This window comes from Zalophus californianus, chromosome 8, assembly GCF_009762305.2.
Source record: "Zalophus californianus isolate mZalCal1 chromosome 8, mZalCal1.pri.v2, whole genome shotgun sequence".
Lineage (NCBI taxonomy): Eukaryota > Metazoa > Chordata > Mammalia > Carnivora > Otariidae > Zalophus > Zalophus californianus.
Window position 1 is genome coordinate 107849946 of NC_045602.1, and position 18299 is coordinate 107868244.

Here is an 18299-nt window from a genome sequence, read left to right on the forward strand (position 1 = left end):
TCTACCATTCTCCATCTCCACACTACTTCTCCCCACTGCTACTCTTACTGGCCTGTAGCCACCACCATCATCTGCCTAGACCACTACAGTAGCCTCCTCACTGGTCTTTCTGTTTCTAACCCTGACTATTCTCAACAATGGCAGCCAGAGTCATCCTATTACAACTTCTGGGCTTGAGACCTGAAATAAATGAGATCTGTATTCTCTCTCTCTCAAGGGATCAAGAGATGAGATGAGTCGGAATAACTCTTTGAAATATGGAAGACAGTGCTGTGGTTTTATCTGTAACCCAGCAGTTAAATAAAATAAACCTCCTTCAGAAGCAAGGTGAGGCTCCTTGGCCTCCCCAAATATTCTGGGGGGACCCTCTGATCACTCATCAATTCCTCCCTAGATTCCCTCTTCTGTGATCACCTCTAGGGAAATAAAGAATGCAAGCTTTGCAGAAGGGCAGCTGGCCCAGTCCCTCCAAGCCGGGGAAAGAAGTACCACGGGGAAACAAAACTGAATACTGCCATCTACTGGGAGAAAAAGGCACACAGTGGAGAAAGCTCATGACGCCAGTAAGGATGACAAGAAATCAGAAGTGACAAAAGATACTGCTTGAGCTAAGCTGCTAAGGGGGAAAGAGGTAGGGAAATGAAAGGAAATAACAAAGGCATAGGTGGCATAGTGGAAGCCAAGTGCAATGGATAAACTTAAATGGTCCTTAGATGGCAACTTTCCCACTTACTCCATTTTGTAGGGTAGAAAGTAGAAGTCCAAGAGATTTGAATAACTTGCTTGTGGTTACTCAACTACTAAGTAACAACACCAGAGCTATAGCCTTTGCTCAATCCTGGTGCACTATTTTATATCACACTTCCAACTGAGCAAACACATAAACAAATGCAGAGACCATTATACCTACATTTTTGGTTACTTGGGAATGAACTATGCATCTATCTATCAATCCAGGAGTACATATAATTACTCACATTCCAGTGAGGTGCAGAAAGTACTCACAATGGCTAAACGAGAAGGAGGTGAGGAGTGGCACCGAAATCATTTATGGATGATATGTATGGAGAGGAAGTAGGCACACAGACAGCCTAAGACTTGAGACGGAAAGGCGCTGCAGAATTGGGAGGTGGAAGGAGATGAAGAACTGTGCCTCACACAAACTTCTTATCAACAGCATTCACTGGAGGAAGCAGTTTCCGCTGGTTATTTTTTGTTCTTAGATGAGTACTAGTGACTTGGACTAACCTCAAAGTGACTGCATTATCCTCCAAATGGAGAAGAAAATCAGGAAATCTCATTGAACCGATGTTCAAAATATATCCGGATGATGGCCACTTCTTCCCACCGTTAGCACTCTGGCCTGTGCCACCACCATCCCCTGCCTGGATCCCTGCAGTAGCCTCCTAGCTAGTTTTCCTGCTTCTAAACTTGGCTATTCTCAGAATGGTGACCAGAGTCATCCTGTTACAACTACTGGGCTTAAGACCTTCCAAAGCTCCTTGCCTCCAATCTCACTCATCAGCGAGTGAGAGTCCAAGCCCGTACAATGTCCTGCAAAGCCTCACACAATAGGGATACCATGTCATCCCTATCCTCTCCTCATTGCTTTACTAGGTTCCAGGTACACTGACCTTCCTGCTCTTCCGCTAATCAGATGAAACCCCTCTTTAGGGAGTTTCCACTGGCTGTTCCCTCTGTTTGGAAGGTTCTTCCCCTAGACATCTACAGACAACTACCTCACTTCCTTCAATCATTTGTTCAAATGTCATTTTCTCAATAAGGCCTACCCCCATTTAAAATTGCAAACTCTTAATCTGTTACTGGGCTTATGGAGTTTTATGGCACATTCAAATATATAAGTACTTATCATCATCTCTTACAGTTCGTCATCTGTCTCTCCTGGTTATAATGTCCGATTCTTGAGGGGAGGGCTCTTTACCTCTTTTTTGACTGTTGTGTCTTCTGTTCCCAGAAGAGTGTCTGGCACATATTAGGCACTCAATAAATTTTTGTTGAATGAATAAATGAAATAGAACCATGAAACTTGTATCAAAGATAAAGTTGCAAATGATTATCATCTACACCATCCTCCTAAGAACAAAACTACGTAAGGGGTCTTTTAATCAAGTCCTTTCATTTTGTAGGGAGAAAAAAGAGGCTTAGGAAGACAAAAGGACCAGGACTTGGTGACATGTCTTCTGACCCAACGCCACGTGTTCTTCCATCCATTTTTTCTTGTCTCTTCAACGATGCTGTCCACTTAGGACAGTAAAAATCACACATTTTGCTTTTGGTCCTCCATGATATAGTCCAAATTCAATAAGTAGCAAACTTTCGTTGGTGGATATTCAGAGAAGTTTAACTGTATGCTTTATGGAAGTCCAAAACAATATACCAATAGAGTGCTGAGTGTTGCTCTCCCATATACTCATCTGGCCCTTCAGAGAAGAGTGCTTCCTTTTTCAAACCAAAGGAATTTAAACCTCAACTCACAGGGCTGTTCTAGCTCGAGTTCAGTCTTCTCATAGCAGACCATACATTAATCTTCAAAAGGACAGTCCCCCAAATCTGAATTATTCAAGTCAGGGACAAGGTGGAGGAGGTGGTAAGGCTGGAGACTGATAGTCCAGGGTGGACACTGGGATTCTATGCCCAAGATCTCTCCACCAATCAGAGAAGTGAAGTAAGAATTCTTCCTGGTCATTCGGGGATAAGACCAAATAAATATCTCCCAAACCAATATCTCAGGATACTAAAGTCTACATTAAGGAAGAAATACATTTCCCTAATGTAATGTAATTGGTCCAGATGCTGCCCACAATGGAAAGAAAGCCTCCATGTGAAGACAAGTAGACTCCATTTGTCTAGCCTCTAGCTTCTAAGCTATGATCTGCAGCCTAGAATAGTATTAAAAGTGATGTCTCTTGTGTCAGACTGGGTGTGAGTCCTGCCCTTGAATCTTACTGCTGTGTGACCTTGAGCAAGCTGCTTAATCCCTCTGTGGTTCTACATTCTTAAGTGGAAATAATAATGGTACCACCCTCATAGAGTTGTTGGTTCATAGATTGAACAAATTAATGCCAAGCTCTTGTGAGAGCACCTGATCATTGCTAAGTTCTCAATAAATGTAGCCATTATTATTTTTAAAAATGGCAATCTATTTCAGCATTGGTTCGCACATCTTTTGGCTGATTCAGTAGATCCTTCTAAATTACTAGTTTTCTGCATTGTAGGTACAATTATATTCTAAGTGAAGACTTCCCCTCATCATTCTCTGTAAGGTAAAATGAGCCCAAATGAGGGTTCATGATTCTCCCTCAGAAAAGGCAGTTTTCTCTTCCAGCAATAATAATTTAAATAATTGAAAAAAAATAATGCATCTAGAATGCACTGAACACTTAGTATATATCAGGCCCTTGGCTATGACTCTTACATTATCTCATTAGGCATCCTCATGTCCTATGACCTCTAACTTTTATTATTCCCATTGCACAGATGAGAAGACCAAGACACACAGAAGTTATTCACCTAGCTAGAAGGTTTGGTGGGGCTGGCGTGAGTGCAGGCTATTAAATCTACTGGAGCCTGCTGGCCTCAGTTCCACAGGTTAGTGGCAAAGCTTCAGAAACACTCTTCTGGATCTCACCCCTTCCGCTTAGGTCAGATTAAAAAAAGACTTTATTTTCTAATCATAATGAAAGTTAACATTTCGATGCATGACTACAATTGATGACCGAGAGGCCTTTACTAAGGGAGTACTTGGAATTCAGCTAGTGCCCCATCGATCAGAGAAGCCAGGAGCTGGTGTTCCCAGGAAAGTGAGAAGGGTAAGGGAAGACCTTTGGGCAGTGATCTTTGGTGAAGAAGGAAACTGAGGCCAGTGCTGCTGGAACCTGGGTGAGAGCCAGGCTCTGAGAGGTTCTCTGAGGGCTCTCCCTGCCTGTGGGAAACAAGAGGAAAAGAGAACTTTCTGGTCCCTGCTGACAGCCTGGTGAGAGATGACCATGGTTCCCCCGAAGCAGCCTAGACATGACCATGGCTGAGGTGTGTGAAGACCACCCAGAGGGAAAACACAGACGTTTTACCAAGATCAAGGGGGATTCAAATTGGCGAAAAGAGATGGAAGAGGCTGAGTCTCAAACTCCAACCTCTTCTCACTGAGCATGTAAACCAGGCTATCAGCTAAGAAACGGCTGGGCGAGGGAAAGAAAAAAGGATCTGGGTTTCACCATCTTGAGTTGTGTTTTTGGACACATAAAGTTCCGGGAGGGGAGGAGCATGTGTAAGGAGAGCTCTGCTGCCTGGGTGGGCTGGGCGTGGTTAAGGAAACAGTGATTGATCTGGGGAAAAAAAACTATGGGCAGAAACTATGCCTCCTCAGAGAAAATGGAGGGGAAGGGGAACCTCTGAAATGACCCAGGAGAGTGAAGCAAGGTAGCTGCTTTAACTGTGTAAATGAAATGGGCATTGGCCCATTGTCCTGGGGGAACTACCCAGGCCAAAGCTCGTATAGGGGAAGCGTCAGTAGAGAGAGAGCAAGTCCTCCTGGGCGTGGTCTGTACTTCCACATGGCTAAAGTGCCCATGGGAGGAAGGTAGAAATTGGATAAACACCACAACTGTCAGGAAAGACAAAATATTATCTCCAGTAAGACAGATAAGACACATGACTTTGATTTGCCACATAAACTCCTTCTGTCCAAATTCCACTCCCTAAGTGAAGCAAAACCAGGAAAGCTAAAGGCCATAAAGGATGGCAGGTGACTCTCTCATTCTCAAGAGGTAAACCAGCCACTTAATTCATGTCCCCTTGCATTCTGGTTCTTCTAAGATCCTGTTTGCTGGTCACAGAATGTTCGGGCATAGGAAGGAAAGGATTTCCGAAGTCAGGTTGGGTTCAGATTGTAGATGACCTGGCAGAGAAGCTGTGTTTATTTCAGAGGACAATGGAGCCGTACACAGCTTTGACTGCATCTAGCACAAACAACTCCAGTAGGAAGAAGGAAGACACAAGAAGCCAGGAAACCCCTTCGTAAGTTGGTGGCAGTACCAAGCCTAGACGAGGAAGTGGGGACCTCTGCCCTGGGTCCCTCCTTTTAGCGAGCTCAACTCTGGTCTTTCTGTGGCTGAACCCCTCCCCACATGGCAAAGAATCTGCAGGGCCAAGTGGATGTACCCTCTAGGAGCCCACACCTCTCCTTTCAGACCACACCCTACGCATCATGGAACCCGAGAATTCCTTGACCAAAGAGATCTGCACCTGCACTCAGGACCTGCAGGGATCTCTTTCCAGGTTCTGTCTCCTTAAGGGTGACTCGTGTGTACAGGTACAGGCCCGAGGGGCGACAGGAGACTGCTATTTGAGGAGGGGCTGGGAGGGCGAGATGGAAAAACAGGAGAGGGTGTGTATACACGTGTTGGCCCTCGCATGAGGACACAGCCAGAAAGTAGAAAGACAAGGAGGTAGGCCACAGACTGGGGGGCTCCATTTTACTCTTGCTCTAGGCTCAAAGTGTGAGGGGCAGGCCTGGCTGGCAAGGCCACTTGTGGAAGGTAATAAGTGGATGAACACAGGACGGCCACAGTAAAGGGATGTTGTAGAAATAAAATCTTACAGCCTGGCTGCTTGCTGGGGGCTGCCCTGCCCCTGTGTGGTATCTCTGAGGCTGCTTTTCAGGTCCAGTAATTACAGGTCTGGCCAAGGGATGGGATGGGGTGGGGCTGAGGTAAAGTGGGTGAGGTCCTTTCGGAAAAGGTGGTTAAGTGTCTGAGGCTGCAAAACCCAGGCACTGGCCAGGTACAAGGAACAATGTTTGGCAGAGAACAAGGGGTGGGGCCACTCCTGGCTGCCAGGCCTGGCCAGGTGCTGGTTCTGCTGCAGACATGTGGGCATGTATTCCCGCACTTTCCCTAAGATGAGCCATTCTCTGGCTCACTGCGGGTGAGGGCTGAGGTAAGAACACATCTGGGGATGCAGCTGACCTTTAGGGAGATGACCTCATCTCTGCCTATTACATGTGTTCAAAGTGGCTTTGGGAATCGCAGCCTTTTGCTCAGAAGCTATTTTAATAGTGTGATTCTTAGAAGCATCCTTGGAGAATTACAACCCACACCACCACAGGCAAAGTTTCCCTGCTTTTTGGGAGACAAAATGCTTTCCACCAAGGGAATGCAGGTTGAACCACATGCCCTTGAGGTTTCTTCCAAGGCTGAGATGCCAGGTTAGTTGCTGTCCTGGCCTTCTTTACCCAACTGTCCAAAATCTTTATCAGTGTTTCTCTACTGGCTTAGCATGCCTAGAGAGAGGAAGTGAAACTAGTGAGTCATTGTGTTGCTACTGACAAGGCACCCTGATAAATTCTGCGATCGGAGGCAGAGGCTGATAAAGTAAGATTTGGAGCATTTTCGTTGGTTCCATTTAGACTAATTAGTACGTTTAGATCATCTTTTCTATGTAAGACTGTGGATGATTATAAGCCATCTTCAGTCTAGTTTGTGTTAAGATGCCGCACAAGGAGAAAAGAAGTTAAACCCTGAAAACTTTGTAACACAGAAGATTCTTTCTTTTGGAGATTATTGTAGATTTGGCATAAAACCATGTATTGAAATATCCCGTCTTCATGGGAAGATTCCTTTGGAACTCTCTGATTCTAGACATGCCCTAGGATCTAAAAGCAGAAAGGCTAATCTTGTAGACCAAGACAGAGACTCTGGAGAAGAAGGAGCAATAAGAATATGCAGATCCAGGGTGAGGAAGTCCAACTTCAGGGGAGAAAAGAGAGGAAGCAAAACTTCTCAGAGGAGGTGAGCAGTGACAGAAGACTTTTAACTACTACCAAGTGGATGTGAGGTTTTTCTGCCAAGCAAAGAAATGCAGGGAGAAGCAGCCAGAGGCCTTAGTCCCTGGACGATAAGATTATTTCTTCCTGGATTCACTGGATCTTCATGATACAAAGAAAAGAAGTAAAGTGATGTGGCCACTGCCTTGGTAATGTGGGGACAACTACCCCTCTCCTGATGCCTGGTACAGTGACGGGGAAGGGCCTGCACAGCGGGCTTGGGCAGTGGCCAACAGAAGTCTTTGTCAGAGCATGGGGCACAGCGCAGGATCCTTAGCAGCATGGTGGTAATTACAGTGTTCAAAGGAGGCAGCTATGGTATGCTGGCTGACAGAAGTTGCCAGAAAAAATAACTAAGAGTGTACTATTAGTTGTAGAAGGGCAAGGATTGAGTTCAGATTCCCACAGAAACTGGTAATGAGACGAGGCTTTGAATACAAGTAATTTCTTTGGAAGGTGATGGCAGAAAACATTGCTATAGGAAAAGGAAAGTGATACAGGGAAAGGAAGGTAGTCAGTTCAGGTGCCCTGCCAAGCAAATTACCATTGTGTGCAACTGAAGCTCAGTTCCACTGGGCATCTCTGGGAGCTAATGTAGAACATACACCTCAGGGTTATCTTGCTCAAGGGGCAAGGGAGTATCCACCAACTGCCATCAGTCATTGGTTGAAGGTTTCTCCTAGAGAACTTTAATTTCTCAGCACTTTTGGCTTGTCCTGAACCGGTGATATTTTTATCAAATTCCTGTGGCCATCCATCAGACAGTTCCTAGTCATGGTGGCATGCCTTCTTCTTCAACCAACTCTCTCTCTCTGGCCACCCTTGAAAAAAAACATCTCACTTGATTTCTTACAAGTATCTACTCTGCCAAGTGAGTTAGCAGGATATTTGTTAGTCAAAAGAAGTATAGTTGCAAAGACAGAGGTCTTAGGCTATTTTCAGTTGATCTTAGATACACAACCTTCATTCATGGCCATCAAGCCACTCACTTCCACCCAGACCCTCAGTTAATGGCCAAGCGCTTTAGAGGAGTTCCACATTTAATCCTCACTCAATTCTACAAGTTAGCTGCTACTGGAATGATCACCCTCGCTTCAGAAATGAGAAAAACATGACTTGGGTTCAAGAGCTTCCCAAAGCTACAGCAGTTCACCCCAGGCCTGTTTCCTGATCTAAGATTCTTAATGACCATATTCTCCTGCCTCCAGTTACTCGCAGAGAATGCATGTTTCCATCACAGGATGGCACAGACACATTTGATGGACTTCAAACAAAGATGACAGAGAAACAATAAGAGTTGTTCTTAGAAAACTATAAAAGTTTTATAATTTTTATAATTTTATAAAAATTATAAAATTATAATTTTATAATTTTATAAACATGCATAAGGAAAACTGCCCAAATCACAGGTGTCTAGCTAGCCGAATTTCCACAAAGCAAACACACACTGCAGGCTTCCACAACGAGGACATGAACCCAGAACATCGCCCCTTCCATTTTCCACCATCCTCAAGGCAGCCACTATCTTGCTTCTAACCCCATAGATTATCTCTGCAAGATTTTGAACTTTTTGTAAGTGGGATATATTGCACTGTGTGAGAATCACCCTATTGTTGCATATAGCTTTAATTAGTTCATGCTCATCGTCTCATATGTAAATATGCTATAATTCATTCATCTGCTCTGTGGTTCATGGACTTCTGGGTAGTTTTTAGGTTGGGACTACTGCACATAGTAAATTTATGAAACCCCTTGTACATGTCTTTTGGTGTACTTACGTCTGTACTGTTGGGTACGGATGTAAAAATGAAATTGCTAGGTCTGGGTATGTACGCCTTCAGGGGAAACTTGGGATGCAAAAGTTAGCATTTCCTCAATGAGCTCCCTTCTTTTCAGGATCTGACTGCTCAGATAGCACTTGAAGGCCTTCACACCCATGATTTTTGTATTTTATTCAGCTTTTATAGATTTTTATCAGCAGGGCATTTGTATGCCACAAGTTCCTCCCTCATATAGGAAGCAAAAGTATACTCCTTATACATTTTAATAATTTACATATACGCATTTAATTTTGTGTCTTGTTTATTAAGACAGACTAAGTCTTACCAGAAAAAAAATCTAAGTATAAGGGATATTACTGTTACTCTGTGACCATATCTCTCCTTACTCCAGCTTGTTGTTTGGATTGTATTTTCCACTGTCTTTAGAAAACTGTTCACAGTCTGTTCTGTAATTTCAGATTTAGAAACAGACATATGTTGGAGTATAGATGTTAAACACAAGCACCTTTCACAGTGGCTATTGACCATTAACTGTCCCCAAATCACTGCTCTTTAGCCTCTGGCCTTTCATGGTTCCTCTGGCTTGCTACTCTTTCCCATGGTCTAGGTCTCATGTTTAACCCCTTTTTGTATGTCAGAATCTGGCAATTCGGGGGTGGGGGGGTGACTACCTGTGAATGTGAAAACACAGATTGCTGGGTCCTGCTTCCAGAATCTAATTCTGTAGGTCAAGTGAGGCCCCAAAATTTGCACTTTAAACAAGTTCCCAGGTGAAGCTGATGTGGCTGGTCCAGAAACCACATTTTGAGATATGCTGTTCTAGTGCCATCTCTATTTTTCTTGAGTAATTGTGAACTGTTTTTAAAAAGAAGTTATTGTGTCTACCCCAGCTGTTTCTAATTTCCTCATGCTGGATTGCGCCCATCAACTGGAGAGTGATAAAACATAGAATTTTAAAGGGGCTGGACCCATGTTCCTTCTGCATCGATTTTAAGAAAACAAAGCAATGGTATAAATAGTTAAACAGGTCTTTCCCCAATAACTAGGAATCAAAAGCTCCTTTTCAACTCAGAGTTATATTTAGAGGAGGTTTCTTTAAATTTTGGACATATTTGGGAGGTGGGGAGTTAAACGGAAGGTTCCTGTATGACTGAAATCTCCCTCCTTCCATCATTTAAAAAAATGTCATTTATGACTGCAGGCCTGTGAAGCCAAATTTATTTATAAATCTCAGTAGCCCTCAGGTTCTGGGGCAATCTAAAGACACAAACCTTTCTTTGTTTTTAGGTGAAGTATCTGCTGAATACACATTTTATGCATATTTGTCCAGATTTAGTCAAAGCAACACAAACTCTCAGCTATCAGGAAGTGTACTGTGATGTACAGTAAGAAAAACAAACATGAGGTTGACTTCACACAATGGCATTCATGGCATTTTGTCAACTTTTAAAACTTTAAGGTACGGACTATACAATAGCAGCCTCAGGTTTTAATACGCTGCCCTTAATCAAAGCCCCGTCTACCCGCAGTGGAAGTGGGGGGGTGAAAGAGACTTTTCCTTTGCATCCGAGGTGAGACAGGCAGGGCTGTTGCTTGGTTTCACTATGCATACTCAGGGCAAGGCAGTTTCCATGTAAGGGAAAACTGCTGCTTTTAACAGAAGATAAATTAAGCCCTCAGGTTAGGGTGAAGCCTTTTAGGTCAGAATTCAGATGATAAAAGAAAACGGAGGCTTCTCCAGTTGTGTGAGAGGACTGAGAGAGAGGTGAGGTTTATCGGCTTTCCTGCTCTGGCGCTAATGAGTGATAAGGAGCTCTAATTTGAAGACACCCGGGAGCTGTTAAAGTGTGAGATGCAGACAATTCATCAACAGAGCAATAATCTTCTCCCCACACAAATGGAAAAACCATTTTGGTGTCTTCAGAGTTTTTCTTAAAGTCTGAGGGAAAAACCAGGGAAATGGAAACTAAATTTTATAACACCTTGTGTGTGCCAGACAATATTCTAGTTCTTTATCAAGGGTCAGTCATCTGATATAATCCCCATAATAACTTCTGCAATATGGTGCCATGTTTTCAGGTGAGGGAACTGAGGCACAGAGTAGTTAGATGATGTAAAGTCTCTGCCTCAGTTTCCTCATCTGTAAACAAGGGTGCTCAAGGAAGAAATAGATGTTTAAACCCACAGCTACCTGATTTCAAACCCATTCTTCCCCTACTAGCAATGATATATCTATATATATTTTTAAAAGATTTTACTTATTGAGAGAGAGAGAGAGAGACTGCGAGCAAGCAGGGAGAGGGGCAGAGGCAGAGGGAAAGAATCTCAAGCAGACTCCATGCTGAGTGCAAAGCCTGATGCAGGGCTCAATCTCATGACTCTGAGATCATGGCCTGAGCCTAAATCAAGAGTTAGTTACTTAACTGAGTGAGCCACCCAGGTGCCTATATATATGTGTGTATATACACAATAAATACACAGTATGTGTATACACACACTCGTATATATAATATACCTACCTCTATATATTTATATCTATATTTGGACATAAATCACCCAATTGGTGATTCTTTTCAGGGAGTGCATTTCAGAATTTCTAAGCAAAGCACAAATAGGTTCAAAAAGACCTGAGGTGATTCTGAACCACCTCCTTGATCCAGGGCATGCCCTATTGCTTTCTTATCCCCTGGACCAATTGAAAAATCATTGGATAAATAACAAAGGTACTTTAGTGAAAAACCACTGGGGTGGGAATTTGGAAATTTGGGTCAGCGCTGTCACTGATACCTGTCACTTTAGGTAAATGACTGAACCTATGTTCTTCATTTAATCAATATCCATTTACTGAGCAAAGATTCAGTAATATCTCTAATGTTGCAGGCTCTGTACAGATAGATGTTTGTATAAGCCATGCCTTCTACTTGTAAGTTGCCCATAGTCTAGTGAGGAATCCAGACATGTGAACATGTTTGACATTCATAATTAAGTCTGAAGGCACAAATTCCTATAAGGGGTTATAAGAATATGGATCCAACTCTTGCCTCTGCCTGGATGGCGTAGGAATCAGGAGAGAGGAGAGGACTGAAGGAATTTGCCAGGCTGATGCAGTGAAGCAGAGAGGGGAGATTCCAGGGTAAGGGAACCACATATGCAAAGACATAGGGTTATATGCATAGATCTGAATGCCATGTAATAGAACTGAATCATAAGGGACATGCGTATCATGCTAAAGAGTTTGAACTTTCTCCTGCAAGGGACAGTGAGACATGGAAGTTTTTGTAGGGCCAAGAGGTAGCTAAATTTGCGTTTAAGGAAAAACAGCAGTATGACAAATGAATTCAAGGGAGATGAGACTGGAGGCAAAGAAACCAATTACAAAGCTGTTACAAAGATTCAGATAAGATATGATGTTGGCTTGATCTAGAAAAGGTGTGTGCGTATGAGAGGGGTAGTGGGCAGGGAGAGAGAGGTGCTGGTTCAAAACATTCTTAAAGTAGACTAAGCAGACAAGTCTTGGCAGTCAACATAATTAGAGTAATGAGAATGACAGCAGAATAAACTCCATGAGAACATGAATTATATTTGTTCTCCATTATATACGTTATGTATGGTGTGCTTGCCATGTAAGAGTTGCTCTATAAACGAAATGAATGCATGAATGACGACTGCCAGAATGTACATGTATATGTATAAGAAATTGCATATGTATTGGGGCACTTGGGTGGCTCAGTCGGTTAAGTGTACAACTCTTGGTTTCACCTCAGGTCATGATCTCAGGGTTGTGAAATCAAGCCCCATGCCGGCCTCAGAACGCAGCAGGGGGTCTGCTTGAGATTCTCTCCCTCTGCCCCTCCCACCTGTGCATGGTTGCTCTCTCAAAAAAATCTTTTTTAAAAAAAGAAATGCATATGTACTGATACATGTATACATCATTTACATGTTGATATCAACTATGAAGTACTGCTGAATAACAGGAAATTTGGACTGAACTCTAAAGACCTCCAACATCCCTTTGTCTTCCATGTTTATAATGCATAGTATTTTAGTTCCACTTGGTTTTAAGTGCAAACTAAATCAGTTATTACTATTATCAATATTACTAATTGCAATGGATTTACCAAAATATTTCATAATTTCTGTGCTTATAACCAGATCTTGCATTCTATTTCCTTCCTACAGAATCGTTTCTTTCTTACCAAAATGCATCCTTGCAGTTTGTTCAGAAGGGCTGTGGATTTTTATGAATGTCAAGCTCTGTTTCACCTTCATCTTGAGTGAGAGTGATGGTCCAAGTAGAATCTAAGGTTAACAGTTAATTTTCTTTAACACTTTGAATATATTAGCCCATTATCATTTGTTGCTAATGAGAAATGCCCCTTGTCTGCAATTGGATTCTACCACCCTGAAATTCTCATCTCTACTTACTTTACATTTGAGACTTGTGACTTTGTCATAAGCCATGAAAATAGCCAGGTAGAGGGGTGCCTGGGTGGCTCAGTGGGTGAGCATCCAATTCTTGATTTTGGCTCAGGTTATGATCTCAGGGTCATGAGACTGAGCCACGTGTCAGGCTCTGTGCTCACTGTGGGAGTCTGCTTAAGATTCTCTTTCTCCCTCGGGCGCCTCGGTGGCTCAGTTGGTTAAGCGACTGTCTTCGGCTCAGGTCATGATCCTGGAGTCCTGGGATCGAGTTCCACATCGGGCTCCCTGCTGAGCAGGGAGTCTGCTTCTCCCTCTGACCCTCCCCCTTCTCATGCTCTCTCTCTCTCTCATTCTCTCTCTCAAATAAATAAATAAATAAAATCTTAAAAAAAAAAATTCTCTTTCTCCCTCTCCCAATGCCCCTCCCCCCCAACTCGAACTCTCTAAATATACATACATACATAAAATCTTAAAAAAAAATAGCCAGGTAGAAAATCAAAAAGCTTAAGGCTATGCATGTGTGGGGGAGCAGTGATGGAGAAATCTCTGAACCTTCCCCTCATTTTGCTGTGAACCTAAAACTACTCTGAAAAAAATTAAAGTCTTCAAATTAAAAAGTGAAAAACCTTAAGGATTTATCTCAATTTCTGAGAAACATTAGAAAAGATAAAAATATCTTGCCAAAGCATTTAAGGCATTCCATATGCAGAATATTCAAATCCATGGCATTTCCTGTGGTGGTTTTGGTATGGAAGAAGCAGTTTAGACACTGTTATAATACCAAAAACTACTGTCATATTAAGTAGATATTATTTATCAAAAATTGTGATTTACATATTTTGTACTTATTTCAAACTGTAATTAATTATTATTACCCAGAATCTAATTACTGTCACTAACATCAGTGGCACCACCCCAGTTTTACCTAGCATCCTTTTTTGTATTATTGCGGAAGCTTGAAAACTGGATTCTTGTCTCCTTTCATTTTATTCCCAACCAGCAGCCCGAGTGATGCTTTAAAACATAAGTCAGTCGACTGCTCAAAATGTTCCAATGGTTTCCCATCTCATCAGAGTAAAAGTTTTATTTGACAGAGAGAGAGAGAGCGAACAAGTAGGCAGAGCAGGCAGAGGGAGAGGGAGAAGCAGACTCTCCCACTGAGCAGGGAGCCTGACGCGGGGCTCGAACCCAGGACTCTGGGATCATGACCTGAGCTAAAGGCAGTCGCTTAATCAACTGAGCCACTCAGGTGCCCCCAAAGTTAAAGCTATTTTAATGATGCACGGGACTCTACTTGATCAAGCTCCCTGTTGCCTTGCTCATTTATTTTTCTCTTCTCCTTCCCGACCCCTCTCCAACCATGCTGACCTTCAGGGTATTCTTCAAACTCATTAAACACACTCCAATCCCAAGGCCTTTGCACTTGGTGTTTCTTCTACCCTCCTCCTCCATCTTTGCTCATGGCTAACTCCCTTGCCCCCTTCAGATCTTTTATCAGATTTACATTATCAGTGAGGCCTGCACAAAAATTCCCATTCCAGTATTTCCCATCCCCTCCCCACTTTATTTAAACTCTTTCACTAGAATGTAAGCTGATCCATAGTAGGTACATGATAAATGTTTGTTAAGTGAACGTATAAATGACTAAATGGATTTTTTTTTTTCCTGAGCACTGTGCAAGCTGGCTTATACAGATATCATTTAATGCTCAAAATCATTCGGACATGTAGATACTATTATCTTCATTGTACAGGAGGGGAAACAATAGCAGAAAAATCAAATAACATTCCAAAATTCACTCAGCAAAAGCAAGAGACTGACATCATGACCAATGTTCTTTAAGCCTCTTCACTTTCCCTTGAGCTGAAAAGCTGAAGGTCAAGGTTGTCCTCCCAAACAGGGTGACATATAAAGCATGGCCAAATGAGGCACATTTCTAGAGCAGCATGTGAGCCTATGCAATACAATGCACAGCACTCTACAACTCAGCATAAGGGAAAGCAGACATCTCTCTCCTAGTTCTTATTACCATGCTGCCTGAACTCCAAATATCTGTCAAACATCTACATGACATAGATTAACCACCTTAGAAATATACCACATAATGTGTTATGTATATACGTTACAATTGCCTTAGAAAATAACAAGATAAATATATCACATATACGTATTTTTCCATATGTAACAACACACAGACCCATTTGTGTGCATATTCTTTCATACTCATATGTTATCTGTGCTTCAATTGACACTTAATGGGGTCTTGCTCCTTGTTGAGGGAAAGATATCACAGACCTTTTCTGATGTAGAAATGACCTTTTCGTCTGACCTGATTATAGACATTCTCTTGCCAACAACGTCTAAAGCTGTCTCTGGGCAGGATGTGTTGGGAGAGGAGGGCAAGGGAGTGAATTCCTTTCCACACTTGGCTGTACAACACCCTTGGGTCACACTGGGTCAAGGAAGTGAGCTGAGGAAGCATGTGACATTCCTGACCCCTTTCATCTCAGAGACCCAGTAATGATGGCATCAAGAAATATGAGATGTACATTCCATCACGCATTCAAGCATATATTGAGCGCCTACTGTATGCTCAGCTGTGTGCTAAGCACAATGAGGATTATGCTGCAGTATATGAAACATGATTTAATCATGCAGCATGCTATCAGAGAAAGCACATGATCTAGACAAGTTTGTCAACTTAGAAATTAACTGATAACTTGAATATAATCCAATAACAAACTGCATAACCAAGTTGCACTTTGGGTAGTCAGAAAATAATAACATAATTGTAGCCTAGAATTTTCAGAAAAGTTTTCATAGTGAAGGTTTGTCTCAAAAGACTGAAAAGTACGTGGATTTGCAAAATGGAAAAGTCAGGTTATTTCAAGAGAAAAAACAGTTTAAGTAAAATTAGGCAAAAATTAGTATAATTTGATTAGGAGAGAGAAATCCATTTGCCTGCTAATGAGAAGATTATAGGGATGCTTGAATGTCTGCATAAGAAGCTGATCTCCCACATTTATGCATTAATCTAGAAAATTATAACAATTTGCTCTGCAGTAGAGGCAAAAGACTCATTATCCTCCACCACTGGGGAAGTTCTAAAATGTGTTTCTAAATATTTCCCCTCAAGAAATATTTCCATGTAGATGATATCCACAGGAGTTAGAACACACCAATGATGTCATGCCTGATTCTTATTAAATATATTAATGAAACATTAATTCATTCCAGAACTTAGTATTATGATTGTCATAAGACAAGCATGAACATTATAAAAACCAAATAGAGGTTCACTTGATGACTGCATCCTAGTGGTTCCTGTAGCAAATTTTGGGGATATTCAAACCAAATCAATAACATCTCAAATTGCTGCTGTGGAGAATCATGGCTTGAAGCTGACTCTGATGTTTTAAATCTTACCTCTGAAAAACAAGGCCAATTCTGGCTTTCCCTTCCTATCTCAGGAAATGCTTTAGAATGAAAATAAGGAGAACAAGAGCAAACAGTCATGACTACTTTGCCATGTCCCAGACACTATGCTAAGCTACTACACCAATTAATATTTTATTTGATCTCCAGTTTACCTATGCTAACTGCTCCTGGATGAAATGCTATGGTTCATTTATGATCTTTGGTTAAAGAAGACTTCCCGATGGTTAAAAACATCAAATATTCATCCCCATCTTTCTGCTTATTATATGGAAGAGAAAACCTTCCCTTACAGTAGAGGATCACAAAAGGCCCCTAGGTCATTAGTACAAAGTCCTGAAATGTGGAAGATTTGGGAAATTAAGAAGCATTCACTGATGTGGGGAAAACTCTGGAAATGATTTTTTATTTTTTATCTAGTTGCAGTCATGGCCCAATTTTCTAAATGTTTGCCTCACCCCTGAAAAAATGAAGAAGGGATACATGAAGATTATGTAGTCTCTCAATCTTAGAAAGTAAGGTGCCCCATAGTCTCAGGCCTGGTTCTCTAGGGATTCCAGTGCACATGGCTTATTGCAGGTGTGGGGAAGATGCTCTTAAGAGAAGGGGAATGAGGGCGCCTGGGGGGCTCCGTCGTCAAGCGACTGCCTTCGGCTCCGGTCATGATCCTGGGGTCCTGGGATCGAGCCCCGCATCGGGCTCCCTGCTCCACGGGAAGCCTGCTTCTCCCTCTCCCACTCCCACTCCCCCTGCTTGTGTTCCCTCTCTTGCTGTGTCTCTGTCAAATAAGTAAATAAAATCTTAAAAAAAGAGAGAGAGAGAGAGAGAGAGAGAAGGGGCACGAGAGAAGCAGGATGGGGCAAGAAAGGAGAGGAGCTACAGTTTAGTCTCATCCCACGGGGGACCTCAAGAGGGAGGAGTGAACCACAGAGTTGATCCCACCCTGGGAATGACCTCTCCTACTCATATGTCAGTCGATGATTGGCCGTCATCTGTCCCCTTGGTGGGAAAAAAGTCATTTAACCTCCGATGCAAGGTGTCTTCAATTTGGCCAAGGGCAGTTTTCCAGAGAAAAGAGCAGCGATGAACCTTTAGCAGCCAACATTCACAGCAACTTGTAGACAGGTACACCAGCCTGGTGAAGGTGATCAAAGTGGGGAATCAATTGACAGCATCCACACATGCATTATTCTAGAACAGGGAGAATGGGATGTGCTTTACAGGGGCTATGTAGGCTCCCTGGAAAAAGCAGCACTTAATATTGAATCTCGAAGAAAAAATAAAACTACCATAAGCAGAGATCTATTTGGAAAGTTTCTTCCTTGTTCTTTTGATATTAGACAGTAAGCACTACAGCCATTACACATGAAATTCTGGCACTTCCAATTACTCCTGTGGCAGCAGCTAGGTGCCCATTTCCATCTTTTCTCCTTTTCCATAGAACACAGTCATAATCAGGAGGTGGCTGCCCAACCACAGGACACATTCCTTATTCTTCTTGTAGCTGGGTCTCACTCTGGGATGAATTCTCACCAATGAGAAAGAAGTGATAGTGACAAGACAAATGTATTCCTTCTACCCTTTCTTTGCCATTTCCATCAAATGCCTATGGGATGGCAAAGCTGTAAAGTAGTGGGAGCCTAATTCCTCATTCTCTGTGTTGAGAAGGACCATCTGCTAATTAGAACCACAGACATGAGCCATTATACATTCCATTGAATTAAAGCTTCTATTTGTCCTATCAGTATCTTAACTAATATTCATTATTAAGAAATTAACAAAAATCCTTTTGCCAGATGAAACTAGAAAACAGTCTCTCT

The 18299-nt window shown here is 42.3% G+C and overlaps 1 protein-coding gene across 1 annotated transcript in view; it reads left to right on the top strand.

The window, feature by feature from the left end:
- The first annotated feature begins 1006 nt into the window (after nucleotides 1–1006).
- LOC113938471 (putative elongation factor 1-alpha-like 3) overlaps nucleotides 1007–18299 on the top strand; it is a 33756-nt gene continuing 16463 nt past the window's right edge. The window contains exon 1 of the mRNA XM_035729027.1: nucleotides 1007–1025. Coding sequence (XP_035584920.1) covers nucleotides 1007–1025 — 19 coding nt within the window. The remainder of the gene's footprint in view (nucleotides 1026–18299) is intronic.